Below are 21,670 nucleotides of genomic sequence, written 5' to 3'. Positions count from 1 at the left end.
TGTGTATAAAATTGATGGCTAATAAAAACCTGCTGTATATAAAAAAAAAAAAATCCTTCATATGGTTCTAACATGCAGCTCAGGTTGAGAGTCATACCTTCTAAGCTAGTTGTCTGACACTGAAGTGATAATTTCCTGGAGCAGTACTTCTCGAACTTTCACGTGCATACCGATTACCTGGGATCTTGTTAAAATGCAGACTCTGACTTAGTAGCTCTGGAGTGGGACCCAAGAATCTGTATTTCTCCAAGCTCTCTGCTGCTGTTGCTGCTGCTGGACCATGCTTTGTGTACCAAGGTCCTAGCGTTCTTGACAGGAAAGACAGGGGGAAGTTGCAAGCTTGATGAGCTAACTTATTGATCTGGCTGCAATGAAAGGAGAGACTAGAAGAGAGCATGACAATTTTGTTCATAATTCAGTGACCCTACCTTGGGGTACATTCTCCTACTTCTGTCCTGGAATCTGACCTAAACAGATTAGTAACTTTTCTTAAAGCAAGGTGGGGTAAGGAGGAGAATGGTATAGGAACATCTTTTCCCAACAATGTTTGCAGTGATAAGAGGGGCAATATGAGGTTCATCTCTGCCTCTTTACTCTTCTTCCCTTTCCCAATCAATCCATGGCCAACTTCTGTGTTCTTTCTCTAGCATATCCTCCACTTTCTTCTTCTCTTCATTTCTGCTGAAACTATTGTATTTTGGTATCTCATCATCTAAGTTGTATGTCTGCCTCTAGTTTCTCCCTTGCCAAAACTGTCTACAGGCTGCTGTTAGGTTAATCTTCTTAGGAGATGATTCTGGTCATTCACATAATCTTATATAAAATAAATTTGAAATTCCTTACTTAGACTGTCCTATAAGCCCAGCTCACTATGTACCCAAATGGGCTAGGTCCCAATCCCTGCAGACTTGCCATTTTCTGAATACATTATACATGATTCCATCCATCCATCCATTCATTCATTTGTGCATTCATTCATTCAAGGAACATGACAACAGACATGCAGACAAAGAGTTGTGACATACTGTGATATTGTCTGAGAGCATCAGGGAAGGCTGCATAGAGGTGGTGATATTTGAGCTTGAGTCTTCCAGGAGAATAGTTTTTCAGGTAGATAAATTAATTCTGAGTCCAAGAGACAGAAAATGCAAGCTTAGAGAGGCATGAAACAGAGGACGTGTTGTTCAAAATGTACAAACGGCCTTGGTGTAGTGTTTGTTAGGAAGCTAGGTTAGGTAGGATAACATAGTGAGTGGACTGAGGCTGAGAAACTATGGAGCCACGAGATGCATTTTAGGCAGCAGGGAATTTAGAAGGATTTTATTCTAACAAAGCAACATTGAGATGTGCATTTGTCCTCCTTTGACATTTGCCTCTGTTGTTCTCTCTCTCTCTCTGGAATATTCTTTCTCCTCTGTTTTCCTGATGAGGGTCTACTCACTTGTGCTTTAGCTGAAATAACTTCTCCCTGTTCAGTAGAATCAATCTTTCTTTCTGTACTTTGGACTCAAGTTATTTAGGTGACATGTGTGTCTTTGCCTAGATTTGAAGATATTTATACAGCAAATATTATGCTTTATTAATCTTTGAATCTCTTTACTCTTTAACACCTAGGCTTTCTCCTGGCACATGCTACCTGTTCAATAAACAGTTGCTGAATTAAACAGGATAGGAAAAGCCATGCCATCAATTACAGCTTAAGAATTCACCATCTCCACTCGTTATATCTGACTTGAGTGTTGATCAAAGGGTATTTACCAACAAAACCATGTATTCAGTCTAGTGCTGTCTCCACAGAGACTGTGCTGCAGAGCAAAGGGTTGGGAGTTAAAAGGCCTCTTGCATCACAGCCAAATTGATGGCTCAATTTCTCCTGTCAGGGTTTCAAGTCCAGATGCTGGGTACCACCAAAAAGCACAGCTGGATCTTCTTATGCCAGCTGGAAAGGAACGAACAAAACGATAGAAACAGCACCCACCATTTCACCTGCCTTTGCTACTAGCTCTTCGGAAACAACAGCTGTCTACCAGGCCATTCTCAACGCCAAGTGTGCATGGCATAATAATGGCAGTTATCATTTCTAGTGCACGTACCACAATTCAGACACTGTGATAAGCATGTCCTGTAAGTTTGCATGTAATATTTACAACCAACCTGCAAGGTAGACATTCACATTCCCTTTTCATAGATGGGGAGACTGAGGCAGTGAGTGGTTAAATAACATGCCGAAAGTTGTTCAAATGGTACCGGTGAGTGTTGGAACTGGGAATTAAGCTTAGGCTGTCTGACTCCAAAGCCCAAGTCTTTAACCATTCTGTCATATTGTCTCAGGAATTAAAAAGGATGCTCTGAGAGTCAGGGAATGTGCTAGCAGGTGCAGGGAGGGCATGAAGAACTTCAGGCCAACCAGGGGTCTTTAAATCTACACCCCCATTGTCATCAAGTCCCATCGATGCAATAGCAGTGGGACACACAGGAGCATTTGAAAATGTTCCTATTGACTGGAAGTGAATAATTATTACCTTTTCTATATTGCGGATTCACTACCAGAAAGTAATAGCAGAAATGCTAAACAAGATTAATGGCCATGTTTCATTATGTTTAATGCAAACTATTGATTTTAAAGTGGTGTAAGGTATGGCGGTTTATTACAAAAAAACAATGAAATAGACTATGTGAAATAATTGAGAATAATCTTTTCCCTTTTTTTGCTGAGGCTATGGGACATAATGTGCCGTGCATGTGAAGGCATTTATGGCGAGCTCTATCCAGCAATGGCAGTTTAAGCATTCTATAAAGAAGCACTGTGGAACCAGAGTATTATAAATATTCGGCAATAAAGCTGCTAAATGGGCCTTTAATTTGATTCCATTATGTCACAGGATCACAAGGACCAAGGAGGCCCAGCATCAAAAACACTAACTGCTGAGCAGAACACTAAGTACATCAGATAGCCTCAAGGTGGCCTTCCCACCAGGGAATTTTCAGGTAAGAGCTGACCATTGGTGTCCGGATGTGGGGTAATACGTTACATGTGAACCGATGCATCTGCAGTCAATGACCCCCAACTCCCATCACAAGAGTCCAGCCTCCTAACAGTCTTCCTCACCAGGCTTTGTTTCTCCTCTACTTTCATTCACTTTATCCATTTCCAGAGCTAACAGTCGACACCCTCAGAAGCAATTTCTCTCTGGACTCATTCATTCTGCTGATTAGGGCCTTAGAGGCTGTTGAAAGAATGTATGATTTAATCGCCAGAAGCAGACCATAAAGGATGAAGGAGGGGACAGGCCAACTGTACATGTTATGTTAATCAGGCCACACCTGGAGTAGTGAATGCAGGTCTACACCAAACTCCAAAAGCAGATGAACGCTGGACACACTGAGGAGAGAGAAGGATGATGAGGAGATGAAGGCAAAATCATGGCAAATGAAGCGTGAGGCCGGACCTGTGGTTGTTGAAACTAAAGGAGACTCAGGCAAATGTAAGAATTATTGGCTGATGTTTAAAAGGCTGACACATGAAGGAAGATTTAGGCTTGTTTTGTGTAGCCCTAGAAGAGAGAAATTTGGTGTCAGGCAGACATGGGCTTGGGTGCAAACCTATGCAGGTGAGTGAATCTTGCTGGGGCTCAATTCGTTTGTCTGTACAATAGAGATAATACTAATACTTACCCCACAGGGTTTAGGGGTGAATCAAGTGAGACAAAACAGAGCAAGGGCTTAGCACAGTGCTTGGTACAAAGCAAGAACTCAACAAACACTAGCTTAAAAAAAAATAAACACCGACAATAACAAAAGGAAAACTGGAAGGCCGACGGCACCTTTCTTTGAGGAGTTGGAACAGACATAGTTGACGCTGAAATTGGGGTCAAGGGGGTTTGAACTAGTTCCATAAAACTAGCCAAAGCATCTGGGAGGTCCAATCTGAGTTTGGAGTGGGAAAGTCAGACAATTCTTTTCCTTTAAAAGTATAGTGGATTAGCTTTTCCTCAGCTACAGCTAAGGTGTTCTGGCCTTCCGAGGAAGCTAAGGCCACGTCGGGGTGGGTCCCTCACTTCATCCGGTGACTAGCACCGCGCCCGGCAGTCCCTGCCTAGCGCTCGCCCACACCATGGCCTCCGTCTCGGAGCTCGCCTGTATCTGCTTGGCCCTCATCCTGCATGACGATGAGGTGACGGTCACGGAGGAGAAGATCAATGCTCTCATTAAAGCAGCCAATGTAAATGTTGAACCTTTCTGGCCAGGCTTGTTTGCAAAGGCTTTGGCCATTGTCAACATCAGGAGCCTCATCTGCAACGTGGGGGCAGGTGGACCTGCCCCAGCAGCTGGTGCTACACCGGCAGGAGGTCCTGCCCCCTCCACCACTGCTGCCCCAGCTGAGGAGAAGAAAGTGGAAGCAAAGAAAGAAGAATCTGAAGAGTCTGATGATGACATGGGCTTTGGTCTTTTTGACTAAACCTCTTTAGTAACACGTTCAATAAAAAGCTGAGCTCAAGGGCTTCCCTGGTGGTGCAGTGGTTGAGAGTCCGCCTGCTGATGCGGGGGACACGGGTTCATGCCCCGGTCCGGGAAGATCCCACATGCCGCAGAGCGGCTGGGCCCGTGAGCCATGGCCGCTGAGCCTGCGCGTCCGGAGCCTGTGCTCCGCAACGGGAGAGGCCACAACAGTGAGAGGCCCGCGTACTGCAAAAAAAAAAAAAAGCTGAGCTCAAAAAAAAAAAAAAGTATAGTGGATTAAAAAATGAAAGCCAGGGGGGTTGGGAGCCTGGCGGGGGGGGGAAATGAAAGCCAAATTTAGTCCAATTTTAGATGCAAGCATGGGGCCAGAGGAAAGGCCAAGAGGAGGGATAAACAAGGGAATGGGGAGAAAGTGAGTAGAAGGGGTAGAAATGAGAGGTGACAACTGGTTCTTAAAACTTTCATGAGTTGTCTGTGGCTCACTTTGGTGGCCTCTGATTACGTAGTGAGTAGGATGGTTGGCTTTTAATAGTCTTAAGCTTAGAGTGGGTACCAAAAGACAGATTCCAAGTGGGTATGAGGAAGACATTCCTAATTGGGAGGCAGTATACTATAATAGGTTATGGCAGGAAGTAGCATGCTAGTTAAGAGCACAGGCTCCGGAGTCAGACTGCCCAGATTCTGGTCCTGACCACTCCAGTAAGACCCGCCTAACCTCTCTTTGCCTCCACTTCCTCATCTGAGAAGCAGGTGTGATAATGAAATCTACCTCTTTAGTTTATAAGGATTTAATGAAAATGATGCATATAATGATAGTAATGATGGTATGGGTTTCCACACATGAGTCTAGGGTCAGCAGCTGAAAGTAGAAGGGCTTTGATTAATTTCACCACCCATATGTCTGAGCAGCAAGCCATGCCCATTTCCCTGGGGTGAGAGCCTATTGTTTATTCCACTACCCACGGCAGAAAGGACATTGATTAAAATAAATTTTTGCTTTAAAAAAAAAATGCCAGGGACATCTGGGGCTAGGGTTCAATTACAAGAACGTGCTTCAAAGAGCAATTTGGAGGAAGCGGTCCCTTCCCAGCCAGGATACAGATATAGATATAGATACACACACACACACACACACACTGATCACAATGGAAGCTGAAATTATTGAGGGCAGTTTTAAACCCTGATCCTGGCAGAACTTTGTATCATCTCTTTCTAGACTCTCATCCTCTTCCAAAACTCATGGAGGTATTGAAAGTGGGACTGGGAGTTGTTGTATTCTTTGCAGCCTGGGTCCTTTCTCCTTCTTTCCACCAAGGAAAACCTATTAGATCCCATATCCTCTAGGGTCATCCATGAGATCTTCCCATACCCCTCCCTGCTGTTCTACTTCTCTGAAGTCCTTTAATTTTATGGAACACAAACCCAGGAGTCCGGTCAGACCACTAGAGTTTGTTGTTTTGCCAAAAGATGCAAACCTGTACCTTGACCTTGCCTCCGAATCCTCATGTCCCAACCCCACTCATCACTCACAAAAAGTCCTCCAACTTAAAACTGAGTGTAAACACTGTGTGAGCAAGGAACCCTTCTGCTTGGTCTCTCCTAACCACTAGCACCAGTTATCTTGGGTATGTAACTTTTTCTCCCTGAACCACAATTTTCATTTATTCAGGGATGGTAGGGTTTCATTGAGCAGATTATGAGCTTGTGTGGAAGACAGTGTCTGTTGTCTAAACAACAGCTACCTCCCCTTATTCCATTTAACAGAACCACAGCACCAAGCTCTAGGTGATGGGACATGGTCCATCTAAGTGAATAATTTCATATCCATCTGCCCCCTGCAGGTAGAGAAGGCTCCTCATGCAGATATGGCCAAGGAGACACAAGGGGAAGTCAGCCAGAGTGTGGTTCCAGGAAAACTCTAGTTTTCCTGATGAAAATGACCTGAGGCTCATCTTTCTTCCCTTCTTCCTGCACTAAAGGCTGACTTGCAGGCCCTGGTATTACTAAGCCTCTGAACAATGCCAGCTGACACCTACCTTGACACTCATAATCTGAGAAACATAAGCCTCTGTTTATTTAAGCTATTCCTAGTCAGGGTTTTAATTACTTGCAGCCCAAAACATCCCTAACTGATATTGGGAGGGGGGTTGAATTTTAGGCTGAGGAAACTAGTTAAGCAGAAATGAAGAGATATGAAAGTGGTTAGTGTTTAAGGGGAAGAGAGGATGCTATGGGATAGTGTTAGGGAACGGATGGGCAAGATGGAGATGAAACATAGTGGGAGGTTGGGTCAATTTAGAAGACTGGACAGCAGGTGTTCTCAATACTGGCTTGCACATTCGAATCACCTGGAGAGCTTTATAAACTGATGCATGCTCAGGCTCCTCCCTATCAGATTCAAAACGAATTGATCTGGGGTAAGGACAGGGCATCCGCAGTTGAAAAAATCTCCCAAGCACTGAACATCAGGGCTGAGGACTACCACCTTATAAGGTATTACATGGCCAGGTCCCTAGCTTCCTGTCCACCTTCACTTCTCTCCCTGGAGCAGTAGGCTCGCAACACACTGCCCTTCTTGAGCACATCATAGGGTTTCTCACCTCCTTCTCATGCTCCGAGCTTTACCCAGATTGTCACTCCTTCAGACTCCAGAGACCTCCCCCAGCCTCCTCATACCAACCTAAGTGGGATGTCCTCTCTTGTTCTCTTATAGTAGTGTTTATTTCTTAACTAGATAGTTCAAAGCTATATATTTATTTTTGTGCTCTTTGTTTATTTACTTATTTATTTCTCTACTGTGAGAGCAAATGTCGTTGCCCATTTTCATCACTGCTATATCTCCCAATACCTTGTACAATATGCCTGCCATATACTGGGTACTAAATAACTATTTGTAAAGTGAATTAATAAAATAAAGGCTCTATGTGTCAGACTCAGTTGTACAATGGCAATGTCTGCAGTCCCTGGAGGGAAATAGTCACATTAGTGCTTTATCAAAGGGCTCCAGTGTGCCTGTGGAGAGAAAGACTGGAGCAAAACGGGGAAGGGGCACTACTCAGAAGATTATTTCGGCATCATAGGAAAGGGATGGGAACAGCAGACACATTCAGCCGTATGTACCCAGCTCTGTGCCTGACAACAAACAACCCAAGAATATCTGGAAAGTGAAGGAATGGAGGGCTGAATGAGTACTGATGGAAGAGAGTTTTTATACAGAGCAGAATTTAATAGAGCAAGAGCTCTCTGAATTTTCAGAGAGGAAAGGATGCAGAAAGTGTGCGCAAGGGTATGATAGATTAATTTTGTCAAATTCACCGCACCTTTTGCAGACATGAAGAATTTTATGAGAGTCCTCAGCTAGTGCGTGCAGTGGAGGACAGCAGGCTAAGGCAGCTTGTGGCATTTTGTTTTCTTTCTTTGTTAGTAAAGGGAGAATTTAAATGAGTGTAACCTTTGATAATCTGGCAATTGTAAAAATCAACCTACCAAAGTTCAGGCAGTGTCAGACGCAGAGACACCCTTTCCAAACAGCTCATCTTCCCAGACCTTTCTCTGTCAAATGTCAAAGCCCAAATGAGTTTGTTTGGAAGGCAAATTACATGTCGCAAGCTGTCATTTTCCGTAGTGGGTGACTTCTATTTTGAATAATTAAATAATACAGCAACAAAAATACTCTGGTCTTCAAGTCTAAACTTAAGGGTGCATATATGTAAATCTGTCCCCCTAGTCCCTGGACATTGGAGGGTTCAGGTCTTGAATCAGACATCAATAGTAATCTACCCAGAATTAATCATTATTTAGGGACTGCAATCTGATGTAAAGGCTGAGTCGTGAGCACAATTTTAATGGGACAATAGGAGAGAGAGAAATTATTTTTTTTCTGGAAGGGGAAGGGGAACAGGACAAGGTACTATGAAAGATTAAATTAACGGGTAGAGCTTGGCCTGTGAAACCAAGGGGAAATGGTTTCTGGAAAGGTGTGGCTGTCCTCATCCTCATTCTCACCCTTACCCTCCTCTTCTGTATCTGCACAGTACAGCCCTCACATTTACATCACAGTTTAATATTCAGAAAGCACAGTGAGTTGACCTGTTCTGCATGTAAGCAGAGAAGGTCTTACTACCATCCTTTAGCATATGAGGAAACTGAGGCTCAGAGAAATAAAGTGGTCCATTAGACAGCACAGATGGTAAGGAAGGAAGTCCAGAGGCAGTGTCAGGGATATCTCAAGTGTTCTGACATCTGCGAGACACTGTGTGGTAAGGGAGGCAGTAAAGAGGGTAGACTCACAGAGAGTATGCATATGCCCAAACTCGTCAAAATTTACAGTAAATATGGAAAGCATTGTATATTAGGTAGACCTCAATAAAGCTGGAAAAAAAGAACGAGCTCTTTATCTAGATGTGTGGCCCTCAGCAACTCAAACTATATTGACTCCTCCCAACACTGCTTCCTGATTCAGGTGCTCAAAGCTCTCACCTGGAACTCTCCAGCAGTCTGTTCACTGATCTCCCAGACTCCAGTCTGAAGCTCACTCTTATCCATCCACCACCGTACAATGAAACTAATCATTCTAAAACATCTACTCGTCAAGATCAAATCATGCCCTTTTGTAACTCCCCATCTTCCCATAATCAAATCCTAACCTCCCAAGCCCTACTCATAAAACCACCAAGATCTGGAACCGTCTACTTTTTTTTTTTTTTTTTGCAATACACGGGCCTCTCACTGTTGTGGCCTCTCCTGCTGCGGAGCACAGGCTCCGGACGCGCAGGCTCAGCGGCCATGGCTCACGGGCCCAGCCGCTCCGCGGCATGTTGGATCCTCCCAGACCGGGGCACGAACCCGCGTCCCCTGAATCGGCAGGCGGACTCTCAAACACTGCGCCACCAGGGAAGCCCTGGAACCATCTGCTTTTGAACTTGGCTTCTCCCAAATTCTTTCAACTCCTGGAGCCCTAAGCTCTAGTTGTTCAATGAGTTAGAATGTGTAAAATGCTTAGAACAGGGTCTGGCACGTGGTAAGTACTATAAAAGTGTTAGCTACTATATTTCTATTACTTTTATTATTAGCATTCCTGTCTTATCAGCACCTGGATTTCCCAACAAGCATCATGTTCTCACCCTCCATGCATTTACACATGCCTCTCCCTCATCTGGTTAACTCTAGATCTGAAAAACTTAGCTCAGATGTTGCTCCCTTTGGAAAAACTTTCTTGACTTCATCCAGAAGAAAGCGGTACCACGTAAAGTGCTCTGTGCTTCTCATATGGACACGTTTATCAGTTTGCATTGTAATTCTGTTATTTTTGTTTCTGGCCCATGCTTTCTCCCTGCCAACAAAGAGTTGCAGTTTTCTCTATAACTGTACTTAGCATGGTGCTTGGCACAAAGTACGTTCTCAGTATATGGTTGTTCATCGGTCAATGATGTGGCTGAGACCAAATGAGCAGCTCTAGATGTCTGTTTCTTGAAGTATTGTGTTTGGAGATCTAAATATACTGTAAATGCCCTTCATTCTCTGTTCCTTTTTGAAAACATTAACTGCGGATAGGCTGGTTATTTATTCTCCTTAATTTTCAGCCACCATCTTCCACACCAGTTAGTAAGTATAAATGGCTGTGGCTCTCATCTTGTGGCTCCCTGGGGATGAGGGCAGGCTGGGTGGCTTGAGGAAGGGACTAAAATAGAGTAGCTCCAGAGAGTCCCCAAAGGACCACTCTAGTTGATTAGGCTCTAAGTGTGAGGTAGAGCAACATGTGCAGCAGAGAAGGGAACTAGATTCTTCAGGACTGCAGCACACAGGCAGAAACACTCACACATGCACACGCATGTGCACACACACACACACACATTCACACCATACTTTAAAAGTCTTTGCCCAGCTTCTGCTTTCCAACATCTATTTCACAAATATTGTTGCAACCTATTCTGTGGACCAGCCACTGGGTGAAGAGCTAGCAGTGAGCAAAACAGGATGCTTACCCTCATGGAGTTTGCAATCCTGTAAAAAGACAAACTTGAAATACATAGTTGAGTCCAGAGATAAATGCTATGAGCTCATGCTGATGATGAAGGTGATGGTAATGATAGAATTAGTACTCATTTGTGTGTGCTTACTACAGAGGAGGCCCGGTACTAAGCACATTACATGTATTTTCTTGTTTAATCTTGCTGATGATGGTATGAGATATATGCCACTATCCTGGTTAAAAAATGAGGAAACTGAGGCTCAGAGAAGTTACGTAACTTGATGAAGTTCAGCTGTGACTCCGAATTAAGTTTATTCTCTCCATAAACCAAGCTGAGAGGAGATGGGAGTTGAAGGTAAAGAAAAGAGAATGCAGAGTAAAGGGATCAGGAAAAGCGAAGGCACTTTTCTTTGGAAGGTAAGCAAGTTAGGAAATGCCAGGGAATCAGAGGTGCCCTTAGATCCTGTGGGTAGATGTATGTCTGGGGCATCCATTACGATGGCTGTCACCAGACCAAATGTGGCTGAAAGGGAAACACAGCCATCCAAGAATCCAGCCGCATAGAGAAAAGGTCTGGGGTCAGGCATGCAAAGATGCCAGTGTTACCATGCCAACAGCAATGGTACAGGGAGAGAGATGTACCAGCATTGAGGGCTGGTGATTATTGGGGTTGGCAGAAGAGTTACCATCACGGTCCAGAGCACTACTTAGAAAACCTACTCACCATGGGTAGGTTTTTGATTTACATACAAATTGTTAAAATCCTGGGTTTTCATGGCAGCTCTTCCTAGATTTTTTAGATGGAGAAATGTGTAGGGACCAGAAACTTGTCCGGAGTCTGACAATGAGTCTGACAATGAGTTAGCGGCAGAAAAATGACCAGGAGCACAATCCACTTTGCTCTTTTCCTTTTCCTCTACAGGAGGAAGGGCTGCTTCTGCTCTGTGCTCTGGCCGGCATAGCCAAGAGTCTCCATGGCTACCTGCGGCTTGGCCCACAGTTATATTCTCTCCTGTTTCCTCTGTTTTTGGATTTTTCACTATGCCTGCCTGCTGGTCACACCTGCTCAGGCTGTACCTGAGCTCCTGGTCCCAGCAGTACTTCTTGGAATGGGCCTCTGGCCAAAGCAAAAGCCAGCCCTGTAGCAGAGGGACTGGCCTTTAGGGCCCTGACTGGCAGGCCCTGGACCTTCTCCCTCTTTCTCTGTCCATCCTCCCCTACCTTCCTGGCAGACCAGAAAGTCCCTGATGAGAGAATCCAGCTCTGGGCCAGAGATGTTTTGCTAGGACAATACATTCTGAAATTATATCTTCCTTAAAAAGTGTATGATGGTCAAAAGTATAGAAATCAAACTATAAACTACTGTTGTAGAGGAGGGTTATTTTCCAAAACAGCTAGAAAATAAATAAAATTTGTATGTTTCTCTAACTTTAGAAAAAATCTTCTCCCACAATATATTTTCAATATTTCATATATGCTCTTTGATTTTGATTTTCCTCCACAATTAAGTATAAAGCCAATTGGATTAAGGACAATTAAAATCAGAATAAAACGATAAGAAGAACCATAAAACAACCAGGTATCATGTATTGAAGACTTGTGATATGATTGATATGTTGTTTAAATTTTCATGACAAATTCAGGATAAACATAATATTGTTCTAAATTTGCAGATGAGAAAACAGAGGCACCAACAGGCTGCAGAATTCACCCCAAATCACACAATTTCTGAGAGGCAGAACTGGAATTTAAATCTAGATCAGTTAACTTCTTCTGAGCCTGCTCTTCTCCATCATAATTTATGTCAGTATCAGCATTAGAGTGCATTATAATTACCTGGATTGCTTGGTGACACACAGATTTCTGGGCCCAGTCCTAGAGTTTCTGATTCAGTAGGTCTGGAGTGGGGCTGGAGAATTTGTATTTCAAACAAGTTCCCAGGTGATGCTGATGCTGCTGGTCGGGAAACTCTATTTTGAAAAGCACTGCCTTACAGGTGTCTAAATAGCATCTTTCATGATTATGTAATTTAATCCTCACATAATGTATGAGAAAGGAATTTAATTATAATCCCCATTTTGTAGAAAACAGAAAAAGCATTCTGTCGAAGGTCATCCAGCTAGTAAGTGATGGAGCCTAAATTCAAAGCAGCTGTCATTCAGAGCACACACACATACTGGACCATTAGGCTGGAGCAATTTCTAGCTTTTCCTCGATTGTATTACACTTATTATATCTCTGTTTTTGCTACAAGTAGCTGCACTTGCGTTTTTCCACTTTCCATTCACGATTATAAGACAGGAAGGACAAAATGCAATAAAAAAGGCAATCCCTTGGACAAACAAACCCTGCTATACAGAGAACATGGCAAAACTGTCCACCCTGAACTGTTGGCTGGCATGCAGTGCTACTAGGTGGTGGCTCAGAATGTTGAATGACCAACAAATGTGCAGAACTCCACATTCAGTTTTATATACTGTTGAGTAAAGTTAAAAATGGTAATAGGTGATTGTTTCTAATTGGCTTCTGTGTCTTGGCCCTCCTAAGCCCTGGGCATCAGCCAGACCACCACGCTCTCTGTGTGAGAGACTTGGTTCACAGGGCTAGCACCCACAGTTTGCACAAATGAGGCCTAATGTGACATCTCTCCCCAACCACAGACCCATTTCTACTATTGCACAAATCAACCAAACTCAGTGAAAGGAAACAAAAGTGGGGAAAGGCATTAAAAATTGCTAAGTGCTTACGCTTGCTGTTGATCAGAAACTCTTAGCTGGTTGAAAATGATTAGGCAAAGCACATTTTTTTACACACAGGGAAGAAGGTAAGTCATTTTGAAATTATTCATTTTTGTTTTGTTGAAGAAGATTAGAGAAGAGGGAGTTTTATATTTTATTTTTTAAAGAATCAATTTTATTTATTTATTTATTTTTGGTTGTGTTGGGTCTTTGTTGCTGCACACGGGCTTTCTGAAGGTGGGATGAGCTGGGGCTACTCTTCGTTGTGACATGCGGGCTTCTCATTGCAGTGGCTTCTCTTGTTGTGGAGCACGGGATTTAGGCACGTGGGCTTCAGTAGTTGTGGCACACAGGCTCAGTAGTTGTGGCACACAAGCTCGGTAGTTGTGGCACACGGGCTTAGTTGCTCCGCGGCACATGGGATCTTCCCGGACCAGGGATCAAACCTGGGTCCCCTGCATTGGCAGGCGGATTCTTAACCACTGCACCACCAGGGGAGTCCCAAGTTTTATATTTTAGTTTAGCCCTCTGTCTGGCCATGACAGAGAATCCTCCAATCTCTTGGGCTTGGATTAAATGAGATCAAATGAAATCATGCTTCGTAAACTGTAAAGTGTAATGCCAGAGGGTGAGATTATTATGATGAAACACAGTGGAGCGAAATGGTCAATTTTATAGCTTTGAAGACAGATAAATTGAAGCTTAAATGCCAGTTATGCTAATAGCAGTGTAATTTTAGAATGAAAATTGACCTCTCTGAGCCTCCTCTTTCTTAACTATAAAATAGAAATTATAATACTATTGCATGAATGTGATTGTGGGGTTGAACTGGGAAATAAAAGATGGTCAAAAAGGTATTATGACTGGATATTATTTGTGGTAATACTGGTTTGAGCTTTTTTTTAAAGGTAAGAAAAAAATATAACCTTAGTTAAAATTCTAAATAATTTATAAATTAAGCAGCTGCCTAATGGTATCAAAAGCATGGTTTTAAGACATCCAAAAGATTTAAAGTTATGTCCAATAGGCCCTCTCAGTCAGACAAAGGACTTCTCAGAATCTTAAGAGCATTATTTTTTTTTTTCCACAACAATGCGTGGTCAAAGTAAAGAGAGGCATACAAAAAAGATTGTAGCTGTTGCTTCTATAAAATGAATTGGACATTTGATTCTACATTTCTACATTAATATGTGGAAAGCCCATAAGGTTTTTAAGGGAGTTGTATCAGGAATGGACCACCAGCTTGCATTAAAAGTGACTGAGATTGCTCTTGTTTCTAAAAAGCTTCCAAGCCCTCAACTTCCTATAGGCCAGAAATAGGCTAAAAAATTTACTTAGCTGTAAACAAAGGCTGTTTCTTACAAAACAGCAAGAACATCTCAGACAGTAAAGTTAATATCCCATGGGGAGAGTCAAGAGCTAAATGAAGTAATAGACTTGTTCAACAGAGCATTGGAAGTCCTAGCCACAGCAATCAGACAAGAAAAATAAGTAATATGTATCTAAATTGGAAAGGAAGTAATAAAATTGTCACTGTTTGCAGGTAACATAATACTATATATAGAAATCCTAAAGACTCTACCAAAAAACTATTAGAATTAATAAATTAATTAAGGTTGCAGGATACAAAAATAATATACAGAAATCTATTGCAATTCTACATATTAACAATGTTCTACCAGGAAGAAAAATTAAGAAAATCCCATTTACAACTGCATCAAAAAAAATTAAATACCTAGGAATACATTTAATCAGGAGGTAAAAAAACTGAAAAATATGACACTGATGAAAGAAATTGAAGACAACTCAAATAAATGGAAAGATATAACATGCTCATGGAGTAAAAGAATTAATATTGTTAAAATCTCTGTACTACCCAAAGCAATATGCAGATTCAATACAATTCCCATCAAAATACAAATAGCATTTTTCACAGGACTAGAACAAATAATCCTAGAACGTATATGGAGCCACAAAAGGCCCAGAAAGCCAAAGCAATCCTGAGAAAGCAGAATAAAGCTGAAGGCATCACGCTCCCTGGTTTCAAACTATACTACTGATACAAAGCTACTGTAATCAAAACAGCATGAGCTGCTTTGATGTGCACCTGAAACTATCTCAACATTTTTAATAAGCTATACTCCAATATACAATAAAAAGTTAGGGCTTCCCTGGTGGTGCAGTGGTTGAGAGGCCGCCTGCCGATGCAGGGGACACGGGTTCGTGTCCCGGTCCGGGACGATCCCACATGCCGCGGAGTGGCTAGGCCCGTGAGCCATGGCCGCTGAGCCTGCGCGTCCGGAGCCTGTGCTCCGCAACGGGAGAGGCCACAACAGTGAGAGGTCCACGTACCGCAAAAAAATAAAAAATTAAAAAATAAAAAGTTAAAAATAAAAACAGTATGGTACTGGCACAAAAACAGACACACAGATCAAGGGAACAGAATAGAAGGCCTAGAAATAAACCTGCACTTACATGGTCAATTAATCTAGGACAAAGGAAGCAAGAATATACAACGGGGAAAAGACTGCATCTTCAATAAATGGTTCTGGGAAAACTGACAGCTACATGCAAAATAATCAAACTGGACTACTTTGTCATACATATATGAAAATAAACTCAAAATGGATTACAGACTTAAGTGTAAGACACCATAAAACTCCTAGATGAAAAGATAAGCAGTATGCTCTTTGACACAGATCTTTGCAATTTTGGGAGGGGGTCTGTCTCCTCAGGCAAGGGCAACAAATGCAAAAATAAACGGGACTACATCAAATTAAAAAGCTTTTGTACAGTGAAGGAAACCACCAACGAAATGGAAAGGCAACCTTCTGAATGTGAGAAGGTATTTGCAAATTATATTTCCAGGAAAGTGTTAATATTTAAATTATATAAAGAAGCTAAACAACTCAATATCAAAACCCCCAAACAATCTAATTAAAAAAGGGACAGTGGACCTGAATAGACATTTCTCCAAAGAAGACACACAAATGGCCAACAGACACATGAAAAGATGCCCAACATTATTAATCATCAGGAAATGCAAATCAAAACAACAATAAGATATCACCTCACTCTTGTCAGAATAGGTATCCTCAAAAATAAAAAAAAATTAAAAACGTTGGCGAGGACGTAGAGAAAAGGGAACCCTTGTACACTGTTGGTAGGAACCCTTGTACACTGTTGGTAGCAATTTACAAATGTAAATTGCTGCATCTATTATGGAAAACAGTATGGAGGTTCCTCAAAAAACTAAAAATAGAATTACCTTATGATCCAGCAGTTACACTCCTGGGTATATATCTGAAGAAAATGAAAATACTAATTCAAAAAGATACATGCACCCCAGTGTTCATAGCAGCATTATTTACAACAGCCAAGACATGCAATCAACCTAAGCGTCTGATGATAGATAAGTGGATGAAGAAGATGTGCTATATAAGTACACAATGGAACATGACTCAACCATAAAAAAGAACAAAATCTTGCCATTTGTGACAACATGGATGGACCTAGACAATATAATGCTAAGTGAAATAAGTCAGACAGAGAAAGACAAATACCAAATGACCTCACTTATATGTGGAATCTAAAACACAAAATAAACAAACAAACAAAACAAAACAGAGATAGACTTATTTCTTATTTCACAGAGTGCTAACTGGTGGTTGCCAGAGGGGGAAGGACGGTAGAGATTTGGGTGAAATAGGTAAAGGAGATTAAGAGGTACAAACTTCCAGGTTTACAATAAATAAGTCACAGGGATGTAATATACAGCATAAATAAATACAGTCAGTAATACTGTAATAATTTGTATGGTGACAGATGGTTACTAGACTTATGGTGGTGAACACTTGTAGTGTATTTAAATGTCAAATCACTATGTTGTACTGAAACTAACAATATTGTATGTCAACTATATATCAATAAAAATATAAAAAACAAACAAATAAATAAAGGGAGTGATGAATTTGGGAGCTACTCCTAGGGAGTAAATGCAGGCCCTATTCAAAGAACAGTAACTGTTCCTAAATTCCAGGGTCCTGACAAAATTTACCTAAAATTGTGACAGCTAAGGCACTTTCATTACTCTACCTTTCATGTGGGATCGTCCTTTGTGGTTATCCAACCTCTAGCTCACCATTGTATGTTGTGTCAGTGGGGGAAGACGTTGCCTTTTTAGGTCACAGGTTTTTAGATAAAGAGTGATAAACATAAAGAGGTACCTGAGGAGTCTCAACCACATCTGGACCTGACTTAAATAATAAGATTCTAGAATTGGAGTCTCAGCATATGATGGCTTTGGTCAGTGGCTCCTCCAATAGCTTCAGCAGAAAATCAAGGGAAAAGCCAACTATTTCTGGGAGAAGAGGATCTCTGATGGACACTTGCTGGCAGTCCTGTGGAAACAGATTGTGGGTCTATTTGTGTCTTGCTACAGTAAAACCTCCAGTATGGAGATCCCTCTGGGACTATCTTTCCATTTAGTAAAAGTTCCCAGATGGCTAAGGGTCTGCCACGTTAAGTTCCAAAGGGTTGTCTTTCAACAAATTTTAGAGCGATGCATTTCTGAGACGTATCATATGCTTCCCTGATTCCTGAAATGGCGAAGTCAGAACATCAAGTTTGTGTTTTCTTATGACTGTTCCTTACTTATACTGTTCCTTCTCCTAGAACAATCCATCTGATTTCCACCTATGAGAATCCTCCCCATCCACTAGAAGCTGCTGAAATACCACTTATTTCATGAAGAATTTCTTGATTTTTTTCTCCAACTAATTTAATAATAATATATAATTATCATGATAACAGCTATCATTTATTGAACGGTTACCATGCACTAATTACTTTGCCTAAATGACATGCTTTTAAAAAAACAGTCAAATAACTGTTGTCCTATTATTATTTGATCCACAGAGGTGATTTAGTAAACTACAGGATTTTTCAACTGAGGAAAATGAGGTTTAGAGATTTACTGAACCCGCAAAAGTCATAAACCAAATGGTGCCTGTACGTAAAAACAGTCAGGGAGAGTCCCAAAATGTACTGCTTCCAAATCAGACTGCTTTCCATTCACATATGAAGATCTGCCTGACCACAGGGAAAGGATGATATTCTTTTTCCTGTTCCCATCTCTCCTAGGATATTTCTCCTTTCCATTCTAGCAAACCTTGTGAGGCTATATAATGGAGGGATTTAAAAAGTCAGTCTCTGGAATGAGACTGGCTGGATTAAATGCTGACTCTCCCTTTTACTAGCTGTTACATCTTGGGCAAAGCACTCAATATCTCCACACTTCAGTCTTTACCTATAAAACAGGGACAAGAGTAACCTCCCTATAGAGCCGTTGTGATTAGTAAATATATTAACCCATATGTGACACTATGCTGGGCACATAGTAAGAACTCAACAAATGTTATCTATTATGGTGTTATTCTTTTCCCTTCCCTCTTGTTCTCTCTACCATTCTCTCTTCTCTACTTATGTTTTGAGTTTTTTTTTTTTTTTTTTTAAATAACAATTTGGCCTCGATTGATGAAGCTGAAAAGTAAATAAATAGCAGGTGCAAGTGGAAAGCAGGTGGAATTCACTCTGGGTTTCCCTTCCTGTTAGCTTTGGACACAGGTTTGCTGTTTGCGTAATGTGTTCTCTTCCTTCTCCCAAACAGCCCTGTATGGGTGGGGTCTCTGTTTGTTATTTAATTCACAAATTATTTCCAATTCTGTTTCCTCCAGGTATGCCACCTCATCCTTCCCCACTACATTAATATCAGTTGTCATTTACAGAGTACTTACTCTGTGTCACACATCCTCCATTCTCTCTTATATAATACTCACATGATCCCTAAGACATCAGTATTATTATTTCCTTTTCACAGATGAGGAAACTTGGATTTCACAGAGAAAATCTCATAAATTTCTGCTTGTGATCATTTAATAGTTATGTGACATTTTAAAAAAAGATGGGAGGCTTCAACTTGTATACAGAAATTTTTATCTTCTGAAATTCTCTCTTGTAGAAAACAGAGAAACGACCACTCTTCACTGGATGTGTTTGTTTGTTTGTTTTTGTTTTGTTTTTGTTTTTTTTGGTACGCGGACCTCTCACTGTTGTGGCCTCTCCCGTTGCGGGGCACAGGCTCTGGACGTGCAGGCTCAGCGGCCATGGCTCACGGGCCTAGCCGCTCTGCGGCATGTGGGATCTTCCCGGACCGGGGCATGAACCTGTGTCCCCTGTATCGGCAGGGGGACTCTCAACCACTGCGCCACCAGGGAAGCCCTGGATGTGTATTTTTTAACAAAAATTGTAACTGAGTTAAAAGATAACTTTTAGGAAATAGGATCCAGGCTGGAGAATGTTTATCAGAAATATTGCCCTCAGTAAGAGAAAGGAGTTGAACCAACTGTAGTGAGATGACATCTCTTTCACTTGGACTTGGGAAGAAATAATAAGGGCTCTTTTATCTGAACTCTTCAGATAAAATATAAGGGCCTTAGGGAGCTGCTTCTACTCTGATGATAGGTGTAGGGATGAGGCTGCACACAAGTCTGAGCTATGATTGTACACTGGGGTTATTGCATCTTGCCATTGTGATCTCCTGAGATCCAACCTATTCCTCCAGATCTCTTCAGGAGAGAAATGTTGAGATATTATTCTTTAATTCTTACTGCAGAATAACTTCCTTTGCTTTCTTAGAGGTTCTCTGCTTCTTCATACCTACAACTGTATGTGACTTTGCAAACTCTGTGGTTAGCTCTAGGCCTGAGTGTATATGTATCAGTCAGTTTTTAACCAGGGTACGCTGGATAACAAACAACCTCAAAATCTTATCAATACATATTTAATTCTTAAATTTCTTGGGGGTTTGGGGTCAGCTACAGCTCTGTTAGACTTAGCTGGATTCTACATGTCTTCTCATTCTGTAACCCAGGCTGAAGGAGAAGCTACAATTTAGGACATGTTGTTCTCATAGAGGTAGCCCAGAAAAAAAGCACCCAGCCAATCCAAGAAATCAAATTGAAAGCTTCTGTACATATGACCCTAGCATCATGTCTGCTCATATCACATTGGTCAGGATATGACACATGGCAAAGCCCCACAAAATGGGGCAGGGAAGCATGAAAAGGCTGGGGAGGAACAAATAATTGTGAACAAAAGATATACAACAACAAGGAACATTGAACCTGCCATGTCAAGAGCCCATTGTTAACTGACTATATCTTGTGTCATATTAAAAATTCTTGATGGAAGTTCTGATTCACTTAGGATAGCCCAAACTATGGATTAGTTTTCCTGGACCAGGTGTCCATCCTTGAGTCAGTCAGGAGTGGCCAGAAAAAGGGGATATAATAACATTATATAAAGGGAAAAACAAGAGCTGCAGCCAGAGGCAAATTCTTTAGGAAGGATGCATCAGAAAGGCATGTAAATTCACTGAGCTTGTGTTAATTGAATGTTGACCTATTGTGTTTTTCATTATTATTAACCTCATTATTATCATCAGCTTCAGTTTTACCACCTCTCTACTATTGCTACCCTCATTAACATCATCATCTTTACTACCTTGATGGCTTTAACAACTTCGTCCTTTTTATTCCTCTCCACTACTTTGTCATCATCTGTACCACTATCAGCATCATCTTTACCCCCAGCATTGTAGCGTAGTATTCCTTCCAATATCAATTCTTTTTTTTTTAACATCTTTATTGGAGTATAATTGATTTACATTGTGTGTTAGCTGCTGCTGTACAACACAGTGAATCAGCTATATGTATACATATATCCCCATATCGCCTCCGTCTTGCATCTCCCTCCCACCTTCCCAATCCCACCACTCTAGGTGGTCACAAAGCAGCGAGCTGATATCCCTGTGCTATGTGGCTGCTTCCCACTAGCTATCTATTTGACGTTTGGTAGAGTATATGTCAATGCCACTCTCCCACTTCGTCTCAGCTTACCCTTCTCCCTCCCTGTGTCCTAAAGTCCATTCTTTATGTCTAAGTCTTTATTCCTGTCCTGCCCCGAGGATTTTCAGAAACTTTTTATTTATTTTTTTTTAAGATTTCGTATGTATGTGTTAGCATACAGTATTTGTTTTTCTCTTTCTGACTTCACTCTGTATGACAGACTGTAGGTCCATCCACTTCACTATGAATAACTCAATTTCATTCCTTTTTATGACTGAGTAACATTCAATTGTATATATGTGCCATATCTTCTTTATCCATTCATCTGTTGATGGACACTTAGGTTGCTTCCATGTCCTGGCTATTGTAAATAGAACTGCAATGAACACTGTGGTGCATGACTCTTTTTGAATTATGGTTTTCTCAGGGTATATGCCCAATAGTGGGATTGTTGGGTCGTATGGTAGTTCTATTTTTAGTTTTTTAAGGAACCTCCATACTGTTCTCCATAGTGGCTGTATCAATTTACATCCCCACCAACAGTAAAAGAGGATTCCCTTTTCTCCACACCCTCTCCAGCATTTATTGTAGAT

General features: G+C 41.5%; 1 protein-coding gene across 1 annotated transcript; it reads left to right on the top strand.

The window, feature by feature from the left end:
• Window positions 1-4,007: 4,007 nt before the first annotated feature.
• On the top strand, window positions 4,008-4,485 carry LOC309824552 (large ribosomal subunit protein P1-like). The gene has a single exon (XM_082657508.1). It carries the CDS (start codon window positions 4,115-4,117, stop codon window positions 4,457-4,459), a length of 345 nt encoding a protein of 114 aa, XP_082513634.1. The 5' UTR covers window positions 4,008-4,114; the 3' UTR covers window positions 4,460-4,485.
• The last annotated feature ends 17,185 nt before the right edge of the window (window positions 4,486-21,670 follow it).

The sequence above is a fragment of the Grampus griseus genome, assembly GCF_964374135.1.
Source record: "Grampus griseus genome assembly, chromosome: 6".
NCBI lineage: Eukaryota > Metazoa > Chordata > Mammalia > Artiodactyla > Delphinidae > Grampus > Grampus griseus.
Note: the sequence above shows the minus strand (reverse complement) of the source record. Positions and strands in the feature narration are given on the sequence as shown.

Excerpts from the sequence above, each read along its gene's own strand:
- LOC309824552 (XM_082657508.1), top strand. The coding sequence starts at position 4,115 with ATGGCCTCCGTCTCGGAGCTCGCCTGTATCTGCTTGGCCCTCATCCTG.